The sequence below is a fragment of the Lithobates pipiens genome, unplaced genomic scaffold (assembly GCF_037356315.1).
Source record: "Lithobates pipiens isolate NorthernLeopardFrog02 unplaced genomic scaffold, aLitPip1_a1.2 Scaffold_11, whole genome shotgun sequence".
NCBI lineage: Eukaryota > Metazoa > Chordata > Amphibia > Anura > Ranidae > Lithobates > Lithobates pipiens.
The window spans coordinates 5,630,679-5,645,207 of NW_027507696.1; the positions used below are offsets into that span (position 1 = coordinate 5,630,679).

Here is a 14,529-nt window from a genome sequence, read left to right on the forward strand (position 1 = left end):
CAGTTCTGTTTACAAAACACTTCATTTTACAACAAGATCCAGCTTTTGATTACATCAGAAATGTAAAAGAAACACATACACATTAAACAGCAAAATTGACTTACTTGTGTAAAACTTAAAGGGTTATAGAAGGGAACAGACCCAACAGGAGGACCGGATGTAGGGGCATCGTTACTGAAGTCCTATAAAGAAAAGGAGAAGTTTAGTTCTATAGAATCTTCTGCAGCTGCGGAAGGGACTGGCAGACAGAGCCACAGCTAAATTAGTATTGTACTGATCAGAAATGATGGTGCAAGACTGAGACCGCAAGTCTGTGAGCCTCCATGTTTGCTGAAAGCACTGCACACCAACAAAAGTTGTAATCTTATGTCCACAACGCTTTAAAAAGGAAAACTCCAGTTTTGATAAAATTATGAACTTTTATACAAACCAATTGTAAATTTAGTATCATTAATAACGGCCATTTCAGCAGGCAGCTAGGATTTTTTTTTTTTTTTTCTAGACGCAACAAAAATAAATCAAATTTCTCTACTTTATCGCATCAGCACTACTCTGTATGTACGACTTCGGGAAATCCTCACCTCCATCTTAGAGAAGCACCGTGCCCTTCTAGAAGGATAGCAAGTCTGCAGAGAGCTTGAGGTCAAATTACAGAGACAGACCAAATATGTTATCCCCAACATGTCTATAGATTTACAGCAATTGGATCCTTTGGTGAAGTAGATGCACATAAAGCTATAAATATAAGAAATCTTACACTCCCAAAATACATTATACCACCTGGAATGAGACCGTGATACTCATTGTAAATGATTTCAGCGAGTGTATGTACATTATATATATATATATATATATATATATATATATATATATATATACACACACACACACATATGTATATATGTATGTATGTATGTATGTATGTATGTATGTATGTATGTATGTATGTATGTATGTATGTATGTATGTATGTATGTATGTATGTATGTATGTATGTATGTATGTATGTATGTATGTATGTATCGCCATCGCCCTCTCCATCGCCATCGCCCTCTCCATCGCCCTCTCCATCGCCCTCTCCATCGCCCTCTCCATCGCCCTCTCCATCGCCCTCTCCATCGCCCTCTCCATCGCCCTCTCCATCGCCCTCTCCATCGCCCTCTCCATCGCCCTCTCCATCGCCCTCTCCATCGCCCTCTCCATCGCCCTCTCCATCGCCCTCTCCATCGCCCTCTCCATCGCCCTCTCCATCGCCCTCTCCATCGCCCTCGCCCTCTCCTCGCTATATCTGGATTTGCTATAAAATGGTCTTAAGGTACTGCGTGAGCTCTATAGTAGAAGGAGGGGCAGGATCATTTTACTTCTGACACATATTCTCAGGCGTTAGCAACAACTTTCTACAATGTTGCTAAATTGAGTGGAAACACTTCCCTTTAGACCCCTTTACAGGTGTTTTAGCGCTAAAAATATCGCCTGTAAAAACGCCTCTCAAGCCACCCCAGTGTGAAAGTCTGAGCGCTTTTACACTGGGGCGGTCCGCTTGAAGCACAGGCAGGAAAAAAATAAAATAAAAGTCCTGCAAGCAACATCTTTGGGGCAGTATGAATACACTGCTCCTCCACCACCCCTGCCCATTGGAGTGAATGGGCAGCGCAGTCGAAGCGCCTACAAAGTGGTAAAATGCCACTAAAACTAGCTGCGCTTTACCGCTACCACCCCAACCGCCCCAGTGTGAAAGTAGTCCAAAGTATAAGCTTTTTTTTTTTTTTTTTTTTTAAATCGTTGTGGGTAAGCAGATGGTTTCCTTTAAGACAATAAATTTAGCAAACTGCACAGCTGTGCAATCCATGACTGCATTGGCTCTGTCAGCAAATCACTTCTGCATTGCCATGGAAGTGAAGGAAAGGCGATGAGGAAGGAGACCCGAAACACCGTCCATTATCACAGGAACTCTTCATGCGCAGGGTGAGTGCAGCACTCGGGTTATCAGCATGCATGGTACAGTGTTAATAAATTAGCTGACAATCTGGAAGAACTGCGAAGAAAAGTACATGACATCAGATTGACCGCTAACGGCTACTGACCTTCCTCCTGAAGAACGGTGTGAGAATTAACACATTTACAATATCACTTTTAAATAGAGAATGCTTAACCAAGCACCTCCTCTAAACTGCAGGGATGAACCAGTAAACAAAGTCATATGGCTATAGTCACTCGTGCAGTTGGGAGATGCGGCTGCCCGATTTTTTACATGGCCGACAGTGTTAAATTGCTTCTCCCACAAATTCGATACAGGAGGGGGGGAAGTGTTAGAATCTTTGCAATTTTTTATATCATCACCGCCCATGTTGGAAAGTTTAGCCTGACTTCCTGGCCTAGTGAAAGGGCATGACAAGGACATGTAGTCGTAGCATTTCTTTCTGATGGGAGCAGAAAAAATAGAAGTACATTTTCTAAATTTGAGTGGCTGCAGCTAGACTACACGTCAAGTTGATCTTTCTATTCTCCTTCTGGTCTTGGTGACACATGAACCCTTTCATGTTCCTAGTGTCACCAGGGTAGAAAGTGGAAATTTTGCAGAATTAGGAGACAGGCAGTAAAAAAACAAAACAAAAAAAAAAACACACAAACAGATGTCCTTTTACCAACTTTTATAAATAAGTAGAATGTAGAGACATTTATTTAGGCAAATGAAATTGGAGAAACCCATTAAAGAGGAAGTAAACCCTAATGGGTTTACTTCCTCTTTGATTCCCTGCTAAGGTAAAGCATAATGGACTACTGTGCATCGCATCCCATAGTAGTCCATTATGTGTCACTTACCTGACACAGGAGCCAGCGAAGTCACCGTTGTCCCCTTGTGTACAGAGCCTCCATCTTCTTGGTGGGTCTCGCTGCTCCGGCGCTGTCATTCGACTAAGCCGTGATGACGTCACTCCCGCACATGCGCACGGGAGCCGCCACTCTCGGCATATCGGCCGTTGACAGCGGCGCGCTCAGTGCGCCTGCGCACCGCTGTCTACGGTGCATGCGCCGTAGACAGCGGTGCCTGTGTTTTGGCAAATATCTTCTAAACCGTGTAGGTTTAGGAGATATTTCTTGGACCTACAGGTAAGCCTTAATCTAGGCTTACCTTTAGGTCAAAGTAGTTTGTAAGAGTTTACAACCACTTTAATAGCAAACATCCTGTGATGTCTATTAGCCAGGCTTTTTTTTTTTTTTTTTTTTTAACAAGTCTGAAACTGTAAGCTCTTGTACACACGGTCGGAGATTCCGACAACCAAATCCGTCGGATTCTGTCCGATGGATTTTGTCCGAAACTGTTGCATACACACGGTCGGACAAAGTTGTCGGAAAATCCGACGTGATGACGTTATTTCGTTAGGACGGGACTACGTTCACGCTAGTAGCCAATAGCTTTGGTGTAGGAATTTGATCTGAGCATGCGTGGCACTTTGTCTGATCGGAATTCTCTACACATGATCGGAGTATGTCCGATTGGAACATTTTGATGGAAAATTTTACCAACAAGTTGGAAAACTTGGTCCATCGGATACTCCAATGGAAACAGTCCGATGCAGACCACATACAGTCGAAATATCCGACAAAACGGTCCGATCGGACACATTCCATCGGAATCTCTGACCGTGTGTACAAGGGCTAAGATATTAATAACCTAACATATTATAGTTTGGAGACTGAAACGAGTTCCCTTACACCGAAAACATGTTAGGAAGGGTTGCAAGTACAATGCAAGCATAATTAGTGAAAAAAAAATATATAGAAAAAAGTGCATAACTATTGCAGGAGAACATAAAAAAGGTGGTGGCCAGCTTCTGGTACCTGATTCATATGCTGGCTTACTTCTCGAGATAAGGAACTCAGAGAACTAGATCGAGAAAGCTACAAAAATAAGCAAAAAAAAAAAAACACACACACAAACAAAAAAAATAAAAACAATAAATGATCATGCGGTTTGTAGCTTTGCATTTCACATTCTCCAAGGCTTTCAAATCAAATCGCAATACTGCAAAAATATGACACACGAGCAGAAACAAAAACCAGCATTGCATTATTTTGTATGGAACACAAAGCCTCTGGCCATCTGACTCCTTAAAAAAAAAATGTCTGACACTCTGGGGGGTATCCAATACATTATTTGGCAGATATAGTTTTTCAATAATAGTACAATAATGAAATGGCCTAAACAGAATTATTTTGCCATTTTAAAAATGAAGGCTGCATGCACATGGGTATATTTAAAAAAATCCAATTTATGCTGGATCTTTCTGCTAGTAGCTAAACAAGTGAGGTGGGCATTGGAAGTCGACTCTTTTACATATATTCCGTCAGTAGCTAGCAAAAAAATCAAGCATAAAAAAAAATGCTTGGTCTGGTCCATATATACGTGCATAACTTTAATTTAGTGGCTACAATATACATTTGTTCTAAACGCTAGTAATTAAATGATGCGTGCGTACTGACATGCAAACTACGTCAGCACATGTCTCTATGAACGCAGGTTTGGGGATTTTTACACTGCTCCAAAATAGAAATTGAAATAGAATAAATGCCACAGCGTGCATTAACACATGCTAATACAGAGCTGCATTCAAAGACATAAAAAAAAAAAAATTAAAAATGCTTCTAAAAGCGGCGTTTATTTTTTGCCCATGTGTATGAAGCATTAAAACTAAAAATAACTGCCCAATTGTACATATATAGTAATGTGCCTGCCTATTGAGATTGCATCTCCTGTATGTACTGTTGTAAATGTAAAAAAAAATAAAAAATAAAATAAAATAAATAAAATAAAAAACACTGCCCAGGGCAGCTATAAGGGCATCTGGTTTTCTCTTTAATAGTAAGAAAACTCTGTTCTGATTTAGATATAACATTTAGGTTAAAGAGGAAGTAAACCCTGATGAGTTTACTTCCTCTTTTTTTCCCTGCAAAGGTAAAGCATAATGGACTACTATGCATCGCATCGTAGTCCATTATGTGTCACTTACCTGACACAGGAGCCAGCGAAGTCACCGCCGTCCCCTGTAGTCCGGCGCATCCATCTTCTTGGTGGGGTCTCGCAGCTCCGCCGCTGTCATTCGGCAAAGCCGCGATGACGTCACTCCCGCGCATGCGCACGGGAGTCGACAAATGCGGCAGCCCCATTTTTGGAACTGCCGCGTTCAGTGCGCCTGCGCGCCGCGGTCTATATAGGTTTAGGAGATATTGCTTGGACCTACAGGTAAGCCTTAATCTAGGCTTACCTGTAGGTCAAAGTGGTTTGTAAGGGTTTACAACCACTTTAAGTCCTAACCAGCTGTCACTTCTAATCCAGTGAGTGTAATTTAGTTCCCAATAACACTCATATTAAACAAGGAGAAAACAGGTGGGGCAGGGTTTAGCCCATAAAACAGGTTCCTCATAACAAAGTTAACTTAAAGGCTAAGTTCACCTTTGTTTTTTTCTAAATTCCAGCTCCTCTATGTACCAATATGACATTAATGTACTACTTTTGCAGAAAACACAAAGCTTTGCATTTATTTTACACACACTTACCTAACTATCTTCATGGCTGTTTGAAAACACTTTCCATTACTTCTGCCTTACTTCCTGGACAGACTATAGGTCATGACACTGGAAAGTTGACCAACTGACCTCATTAGCACACACCCTGCATCATCTACCCTCCTATCACTCAACCACCTCCAGGTGCACTTTTTTTAAAATTAAATCAGTAATCACTGTTCTAAACAGTTTTTGTTTTCTACCTTGAAGTGTTATTAACCACTTTCAGACCGGACCAATTTGCTGGTCAAAGACCAGACCACTTTTTGCGATTCGGCACTGCGTCGCTTTAACTGACAATTGCGCGGTCGTGCGACGTGGCTCAAACAAAATTGACGTCCTTTTTTTCCCACAAATAGAGCTTTCTTTTGGTGGTATTTGATCACCCCTGCGGTTTTTATTTTTTGCGCTATAAACAAAAATAGAGCGACAATTTTGAAAAAAACGCATTTTTACTTTTTGTTATAATAAATATCCCCCAAAAATATATAAAAAAACATTTTTTTCCCTCAGTTTGAACCGATACGTATTATTCTACATATTTTTGGTAAAAAAAAAAAATCGCAATAAGCGATTATTGATTGGTTTGCGCAAAAGTTATAGCGTTTACAAAATAGGAAAAGTTTTATAGCATTTTTATTAATAATTTTTTATTATTTTTTTTTTTACTAGTAATGGCGGCGATCAGCGATTTTTATTGTGACTGCGACATTGTGGGGGACCCATCGGACATTTTTGACACATTTTTGGGACCATTGTCATTTATACAGTAATCACTGCTATATAAATGCAGTGATTCCTGTGTAAATGACACTGGCAGTGAAGGGGTTAACCAGTGGGTGGCAGTGTAGGGGTTAAGTGTTCCTAGGGGTGTGTTACTAACTGTGGGGGGGTTGGGCTTTCATTTAGTGAACACTGATCTCTGCTCCAATCACATGGAGCAGAGATCAGCGTCACTAGTTGCTAGGCAGAATGGAGAAATGCTGTTTACTCGGCATTTCCTCCATTCGGCCGCTCCGTGAGACGATCGCGGGGATGCCCGCGGCGATCGAGTCCGCGGGTCCCGCGACCGGACTCACCGGGGTCCCGACCAGCGCGGGAGCGCGCCCCCGATGGCAGGGCGGCATTGAATATTGGACGTACCTGTACGCCAATATGCCTGCACGTGCCATTCTGTCGACGTACATCGTCGTGCGCTGGTCGGGAAGTGGTTAAACCCAGAACCTGCATTCACCATACATGGTCACGCACAGTACACGGAAATGCAATTATTTTAATAAATATAAACTGCTAAATACCTTTTCTCATCAGCAGTATATAGCAGCCTTGTGACTTCTATCAGTTCCTAGTAAAGCTTGTAGGAGGAGTTTATAATCTCCCCTGATCATCTGGAAAGTGTTGATTGGTCATGTGCTAATCACATGCACCCTCCAAAGAAAAATAAATAAAAATACAGCGAACAGCAATAAAAATTCACGCTTTGCCTTATAGTTTAGAAATACGCTGCCCCAGAAATCACGGTAAAAAACGCACCCAGCTCCACTCTAAAAAAATCTTCTGGAGCCTCTTTGGGGAGATTGTTGCTTGTTGGGCAGCCTGTCCAAGTGGATGCGTGACAAGTGAAAATGCTCTAAAATGCCCCCCCCCCCCCCAAAAAAAAAATACATGTGGGAAAGTTCCAGCTAAGCAGAGATGTGAACGGGGCTTGACAGCCGAGTGTTTCCGTCCACTCCCTCCTATGTACTTGTATGAAGATGGCTATACACTATGCAATCCGATTAGACAATCTCTGTACAACTTTTAGATTTACCAAAACTATGGAATAGGAGGACCCACTTATTGTTCAATTCACTCTGTATCAAAATCAGACGGACCCTTACACTACATAGTTGATGGAAGTTCTAAAAGGAGATTGTACAATGGGATTGTTTAATGCATGGTGAGCTTTACAGAACCCATGAGACTTCTCCTGTTTTCAGTACTACAGCTCTATTCACATAGGCCGTTACCTGACGGGTCAGCACACTGACAAAACATTTATGCAAGATAGAAGTTAACGTATTTATTTTCTTTTTAAATAAATAAAAAATCAATGCCTGTGTTTGTATTTAGTGAGAACAGTGGTTACTGATTGATTGCATTTCATTTAAAAAAAAAAAAATATGCATCTGGAAATGGGTGGTAGGTAGGGGGGGTAGATGATGCAGGATGTGTGCTAATGAGATCAGCTGGTCAACTCCTTCCTGTGTGATGTCATCCTATAGTCTGCCCAGGAAGTAAGGCAGAAGTAATAGAGAAGTGTTTTCAAACAACCATAAGTGAGGTAAGCATGTGTAGAAGTTTTGTTACTTCTGCAAAATAAGTACATTAATGATATTTTGGTACATAGGTGAGCTGAATTTTAGAATAAAAAGGTGATCCTAACCCTTAAAGTCAGCAAGACACAAGTAATCAGGGCGGGGGGTTGGGTGGTTGTTTCTGGCATACTGTATGAAATGTTTACAGCAGGCAACTACTGCTAGGAAGATCTTTGACATTTAAATAGCTGGCTATGTCTTACAAAAGAGGTGCATAGGTATCTATTAGTTAAAAAAACAAAAGGGCTACCGAACTGCCAGCACTGAACACTGCAGCTTACAGCAGCTTCTGGAGAGAAATCTTCTAAATAATTTTTCTTGTGTAAAGCAAACATGAAAGCCCAAATTGCTGATTAATTTGTAAAGGTGTATGTTCAGGCATGGTCATCGTGATCCTGGCTTCATAACTTGAGTATCTGACCTGCAAAAAGCAGCATTTCAGACTTCACTGGCAGCATGCTTGTTCTGGGATGGTAACTCACTGATGATAGCACAGTGGTGTAGTGGTTAGCACTTTTACCTAGCAGCCATAGGGTCGCTGGTTCTAATCCCGACCACGACACTATCTGCCTGGAGTTTGCATGTTCTCCCTGTGCCTGCGTGGGGTTCCTCCGGGTACTCCGGTTTCCTCCCACAATCCAAAGATATGCTGGTAGGTTAATTAGACCCTGTCAGAAAAATTGGCCAAATATGTGTGTGTGTTTGTAAGCGTGTCAGGACCCCATGGGGTCAAGGACCGTGCTATACCGCAGATGGACACCAGCTGCAAAAAAAAAAGCACCCCGAGGCAATTCAGTTCGCATAGGTAGCGCTATACAAGTCCCCCTCATTCATTCACAGCCTGGGAGTTTGCACCTTTGAATACAACAGTGGCAGCTTCCAAATTTCCATCCTCACAAATACACGTTTAGTGCAGACCATAAGAGAAATCTATGGCTAAAAAATATTTATGAGGAATTAAAAATAAAAATTTCAAGGCCGTTTTTAATATATGGGCACATGGGAAAGCATGTGGCTTAAAAGTGCCATTAATAGAGGGAGATTAAAACCCTCGCTGTATCTTCACCCCCTTTGCAAAGCATACTGTCCATGTAGGGATATTTTGAGAGTCTGATAGCAGAAAGTGGCTCTCACACAAGAGCAGGCAATCTAATACAATAAGAGATGCATTGCTTAGTCCTCTAGTGATTGCTCATCATATATTTGTTAATGAGTCAGTGTGTTAAAGACTCATTAGGTTACATGAAGATGGTTAGAGGATTTCAAAACCAGTGTGAAAAATCTAGAGCATACCTCTCCAGAAGGATAGTCGTCGGAGTTTGAAGGTGGCAGATCAGATCCAGAGGTTGCACTTAAAAACTGAGGGGGAAAAAAAACAAAAAAAAACAACTGGGTCAAATAACATTATTCAAGCATTGAAGGGTCATGATAACAAAATGATGACTCAAGCTTAGGCATAGGGTTTGATTTTCCTAAAGGCAAATGGGCTGTTTACTTTGCAAGGGAATTTTAACTTTGCAAAGTGAATTTACAATACCGTATTTGCCAGCGTATAAGGCGACCCCCTATTTTTCAAGTGAAAACATAGGTTTTGGGCAATACTCGCGGTATAAGACTACCCCCCTTCTGAGGCCATTTAAAAAAAACATTAGAACCATTAAAAAACACAAAGCAAGAATGCCAACTACTCATCTGCCATGCTGTGATATGTCAAAGTAAATCAAACAATAACAACACAAACAGAGATCTATTGAACGCCACAACTCTGGAAAGTAGAATTTTTCACTAACCAAACCTATACCACTTTTGGGTTACATTCTGTGGAAATTGTCCACCAAAATGCATTTAATAACCCCCCCCTGTCATATGTCCCAGATTTACCTGTCCCTCTTGGGTGCCTGGGACCTCAAAGGCAAATAGCAGGATGTATAGTAGTAGATCAGTGAATGGATTTACCCAGGGAAGTATGGTGAGCGGTGTATTATTTTAATGAATACAGAGCCTGCTTGGATTGGCAGAGGCTGTAGCATCATCAGCCCTTGCCTCTCTCTCTCTCTAAGCCAATCCCAGCAGGCTACTCTATGTAGCCTGCTGGGATTGGCAGAGGTTGTTACTCCAATCTAAGCAGGCTCTGTATTCATTAATAGAATACATCGCTCGCCTGGATTGGCTCAACGGTGTATACTGTTTGTAGCTGAAGCCACATACAGTATTAGCAGACATTTGGGGGCTGACATCCATCAGGCAGCATTGTATACCTGTATACCCGGCGTATAAGACGACCCCCGATTTTTGGGCTTTTTTTTTTTTAAGTGTAAAAGGTAGTCTTATACGCCAGAAAATACAGTAAATTCACCAATTCATGTGCAGACTGTATTACATATTACATGCAAAGTATAAAAACTGTATTTTTGCTTGTACATGACAGGATGATGTAAGCCAGCAGAGCTTCACTAAGAGAAGAGAAAGTTCCCTTTCCAAGTGAACAGCCTATTTTGTCTTTAGAAAATCAACCCCACAGCATGAGAGCAAGATTCCAAGGAATTTTCTTTAGAAGAAACGGGGTGTTCAGCATAGGAACCAGATTACTTGTCCTGTTGCAAAGAGGACCCCCTATCCCCAAGGCAAGTGGTGTTCCCCCAGGGCAGGAGGAGCCCACCCTACTCACCTGAAGAGACTGATGGGTCATGTCAGGGACTATCTGGCATGAGAGAGACAGGCTCAGAGCCCAGCGTTCCAGCATAGAGGGGAGCTGAGGACTGAAAACCATTGAGGGAAGGGAGATCACAGCTGTTTTGGTCATAAATCTCTTCTGAATCACAGGAGTGCACTTACTTTTGTACTCCTGAGAACTAGAATCAGCTGACAGTGATCTAAAGCCTGGCGTCAGCTGATGACACAGAGCTGCTCCAGGCTCTGGAAGGTCCCCAACCCCCACTGACAGCTGGCTTTCAGCACTCAGCTACGAGCCAAAGCCAGCTGCGCTTTCCTCCCATGCACAGCACATCGCAGTGAGCACTGGGAGAGCAGAGAGTGGTGACTGACACTCACCGAGCTCTGCTCAGAGCTGACTGAGAACTGAGTGGATCAGTGGTTATGTGATTGCTCATTTCTTGGGCTCAGAGTCAGCAGAGGACAGCTGCAGCATCACCTCATTGCTGCAGCATAGAGAAGTGTATGTGTTTCTCCCCCCTCCCCCCCTTTAAGCTGAAAAGCCTTGCCCACTAATGCCAGGTAGCTACCAACAAAAAACATTTGTGAGACCCTATATGGTTGAATCTTGCAGGTGTCAGGCCCTTTAGAATGGTGACCAGTGCAAGGGTCCAAAAACCTGACTCTTCAAGGTAGTCCAGAAAGGACAATAGAGTGAATACAAGGCCCAAAACACAGAGGTAGTAGTTGTCTTTGAAGGATTCTGTGGAGCCTGGTCCTTGTTTATGTAAGGAACTACCAGAGTTGGTATGGGTCAACCTTGTAGGTCAGGAAGTCCATCTAAAGAGAAGGGGTGCGGAGGGGTACCATGTACCACTGGAGATTTAATGGAACCCAAGGACAGATCTTTCTGAGGAAGGGTGTGAGTGTCCATATGGGGCACAACTACAAAACCACTTGGACAGGAGGCAAGGAGTCCCATCATGCACCATGGAAACTACATTCATTTTGTGCAGAAGCAGCACAAGAGTATTAGTAAGGAGCAAATGGATAAAGTCTCAGGGACAAGGGTCTGTGGGCCAAACAAAGTGTCCTCTGCATCCAAATGCTGAAACGGCAAACTACCCAAGGACTAGTCCGGATGCACAGTCAACACCCCACTTATACCTTGATAAGGAAGGCTTTTCAGAGGGGTTAGCTGATCTTTAGGTTTTAGGTCCTGTAGGCTGAAGTAGATGACAGAAGCATGGGATCCCTCTAACCCAGGGTTAGGCAACCTCAGCCCTCTAGCTGTAGTGAAACTACAAATCCCATCATGCCTCTGCCTCTAGGAGTAATGCCTGTGATTGTTAGGGTCTTGCAATGTCTCATGGGACTTGTAGTTTCAAAACAGCTGGAGGGCAGAGGTTGCCTACCCCTGCTCTAAACTCTCCACAGACCTTCTGTGTCGACACTGGCGCACACTGTGGCCAACAGTAGCATTGCTAACTATAGGGTCAAGATCAGGTCCAAATAGACAACATCCCTTGTTGGTCGAGTCAGGCAGTCCTTGGATGCAGCATCAGTGTCCCAGCCACAAAGACAACATGAGAGACACAAGTCTGCATGCTTGTAGCAAACTATCACAACTGCAGAAGAAGACTCCAGGCATTTGTTCCATTTTTATTAAAACAAGGACCTCCTCAGCAGTGGAGGAATGATGTTGAGAGAGTTTACCCATTCTGAGATAGTTTGAGAGATCAAGGACACCATCATTTAAGGACTTGTGGCCAGACCAGTGAATTCAAACTGAGATTTAGGAGAGCCTCAATGGAATCCTGAAAGGTAAGCACACATTTAACCAGTCTAGTGGTATTCTAGTTAAGGTGGACCACCGATATATTGACAGTGGGAAGAGATCACAGTTTTATTCCGCAACACCATGAGGAAAATTTCAGCCAGACTCTCAGGTGGGGTCCAGTTCTGATACCCTGAGTGTCAATGTGAGGACACTAGAAAAGTCCCTTTCGGCGACAAATTTATGAACAGTTGTCAGCAAGGCGATCTCTTCATTGCACTTGAAAGTGGTTGTAAACCCTTACAAACCACTTTGACCTCCAGGTAAGCCTAGATTAAGGCTTACCTGTAGTTCCAAGAAATATCTCCCAAACCTATACGGTTTAGGAGATATTTGCCCGAAGACGGGCACCGCTGTCTACGGCGCATGCAGGCGCACCGAGCGTGGCATCGTCAATGACGAAGATGCCGCGCGTCTCGGCTCCCGTGCGCATGCGCAGGAGTGACGTAATCACGGCTTCGCCGAATGACAGCGGCGGAGCTGCGAGACCCCACCGAGAAGATGGATGCACCAGACTACAGGGGACAGCGGTGACATCGCTGGCTCCTGTGTCAGGTAAGTGACACATAATGAGCTACGATGCGATGCGATGCATAGTAGTCCATTATGCTTTGCCTTTGCAGGGAATGAAAGAGGAAGTAAACTCATCAGGGTTTACTTCCTCTTGAAGGCCAGTTTCTGCAAAATTGGCAATACTGCATTAAGATGCCAACTGCAACACTAGGCCAATAATGGAGTTGTCCACAGATGTGGAAGGTGTTTTGGTCACCATCAGCTAGTGTCCAACCACAGGTGGCGATATACTCAAGATCTAAAAGCAGAGCTGTATATCCTCCAATGAACAAAAGAGAAAAGAGAGAGAGAGTGTTGGGACTCTTAATTTGAGTCAAAATATAGTGAAGGGGAATGAAATGCCCGGCTTGATCTAAGCCTCTGGAGTGTCGGAGGCAGACTCTGCAGTGGATAGCACAGTATACATAGGACTGTAGCACACCACAACGAAGAGCCCTGTGTCTGAAGGTCACCTTCTGGGCTAGCTGTGCACATCTAGTCTAGAGGGGCCTGGGAACAGTCTCCAAAAGATAGTGCTGAGGAAATGCTGATCCACACATCTGCTATATAGAAACCAGCTCCAGCAATGATGTAGCAAGGAATCTTGACAGGAGTTGCAAAGCAAAAAATACACTAAGAAAACAGGCTAGCAAAAAAAAAAAAAAAAAAAAAAAAAAAAAAAAAATCGGGATTTTTGTCAGCAAAGCTGAGAAAAGAGTGTTCAACCTTCTAGGACACCAGCATAAAACTGTGACCAGCTGGGTACAAAAGAAGTTATATGGGAACTGGCTTTACAATGTTTCTGTCCCAGCCTTGTGTATGCAGGAGTTTTACCCAACTGTTTTGAATGCCTGTGTCAGTGGAAAATATTTTATTTTATGCATAGAATGTGGGATAATTAGAACATAATTTAGATGTCAACTTTAGAGAGATTTCCACTCAATTTCTGTGACAATGACATCAGTCACCACAACGAGAAGATTTCTCCTCACTTTCTAACAGGAAAATAAGACAACCCTGAGAGCTCCCAACCCTTCCCTGAGTAACTTAAATCTAAAGAATAATACTTTAGTTGGAATTGCACATTAAGAATGCCAGCTCAAACTCACCTGCGTCTGGGTGGGATTATCGTAACCTGGCTGGTCAGGAGATTGTACCGTTTCTGCATCTGAGCCAAGACTGGGCTGACCTCCCTCTGGAACTGTTAGAAAAAAATGAAACAAAAGAAACAAAGAAACAAATGTTAAAAAGACGATTTGCAGCACTGGGATTGAGACGGGTGATGTTTGATATTTCAACTCCATTAGTAGCTTCAGTTTAAAGACAGATCCAGGTCAAGTGCCGCCGATTGCCTTTTTTTTTTTGTCCTTTTAGACATGCAAGGGACTAGTGATTTGTTTATTGCTTATGGTTAAGTGCTTTGAGCTTAAAATATGAATGTGCTTTACGGTTTCTCTTTTCTTCAGTGTGGATCTATACTATTTCATATTGCAATTTTTGCATCTGTTCTAAAAATATATTTACCATGCTGTGTTTTATAACAACTGCAATCAGAAAAAAAAA

The 14,529-nt window shown here is 42.6% G+C and overlaps 1 protein-coding gene across 7 annotated transcripts in view; it reads right to left on the reverse strand.

The window, feature by feature from the left end:
• SEC16A (SEC16 homolog A, endoplasmic reticulum export factor) overlaps nucleotides 1-14,529 on the reverse strand; it is a 119,682-nt gene that overhangs the window by 4,373 nt on the left and 100,780 nt on the right. For 5 of the 7 annotated variants that reach the window (XM_077468244.1, XM_077468222.1, XM_077468227.1 and 2 more), the window contains 4 exons: nucleotides 14,076-14,167; nucleotides 9,219-9,284; nucleotides 3,844-3,903; nucleotides 105-182 (listed from right to left, as the gene is read on the reverse strand). In XM_077468244.1, the coding sequence (XP_077324370.1) occupies nucleotides 105-182; nucleotides 3,844-3,903; nucleotides 9,219-9,284; nucleotides 14,076-14,167 (296 nt within the window). The remainder of the gene's footprint in view (nucleotides 1-104; nucleotides 183-3,843; nucleotides 3,904-9,218; nucleotides 9,285-14,075; nucleotides 14,168-14,529) is intronic. The other 2 variants (XM_077468225.1, XM_077468223.1) reach the window with 1 other exon arrangement.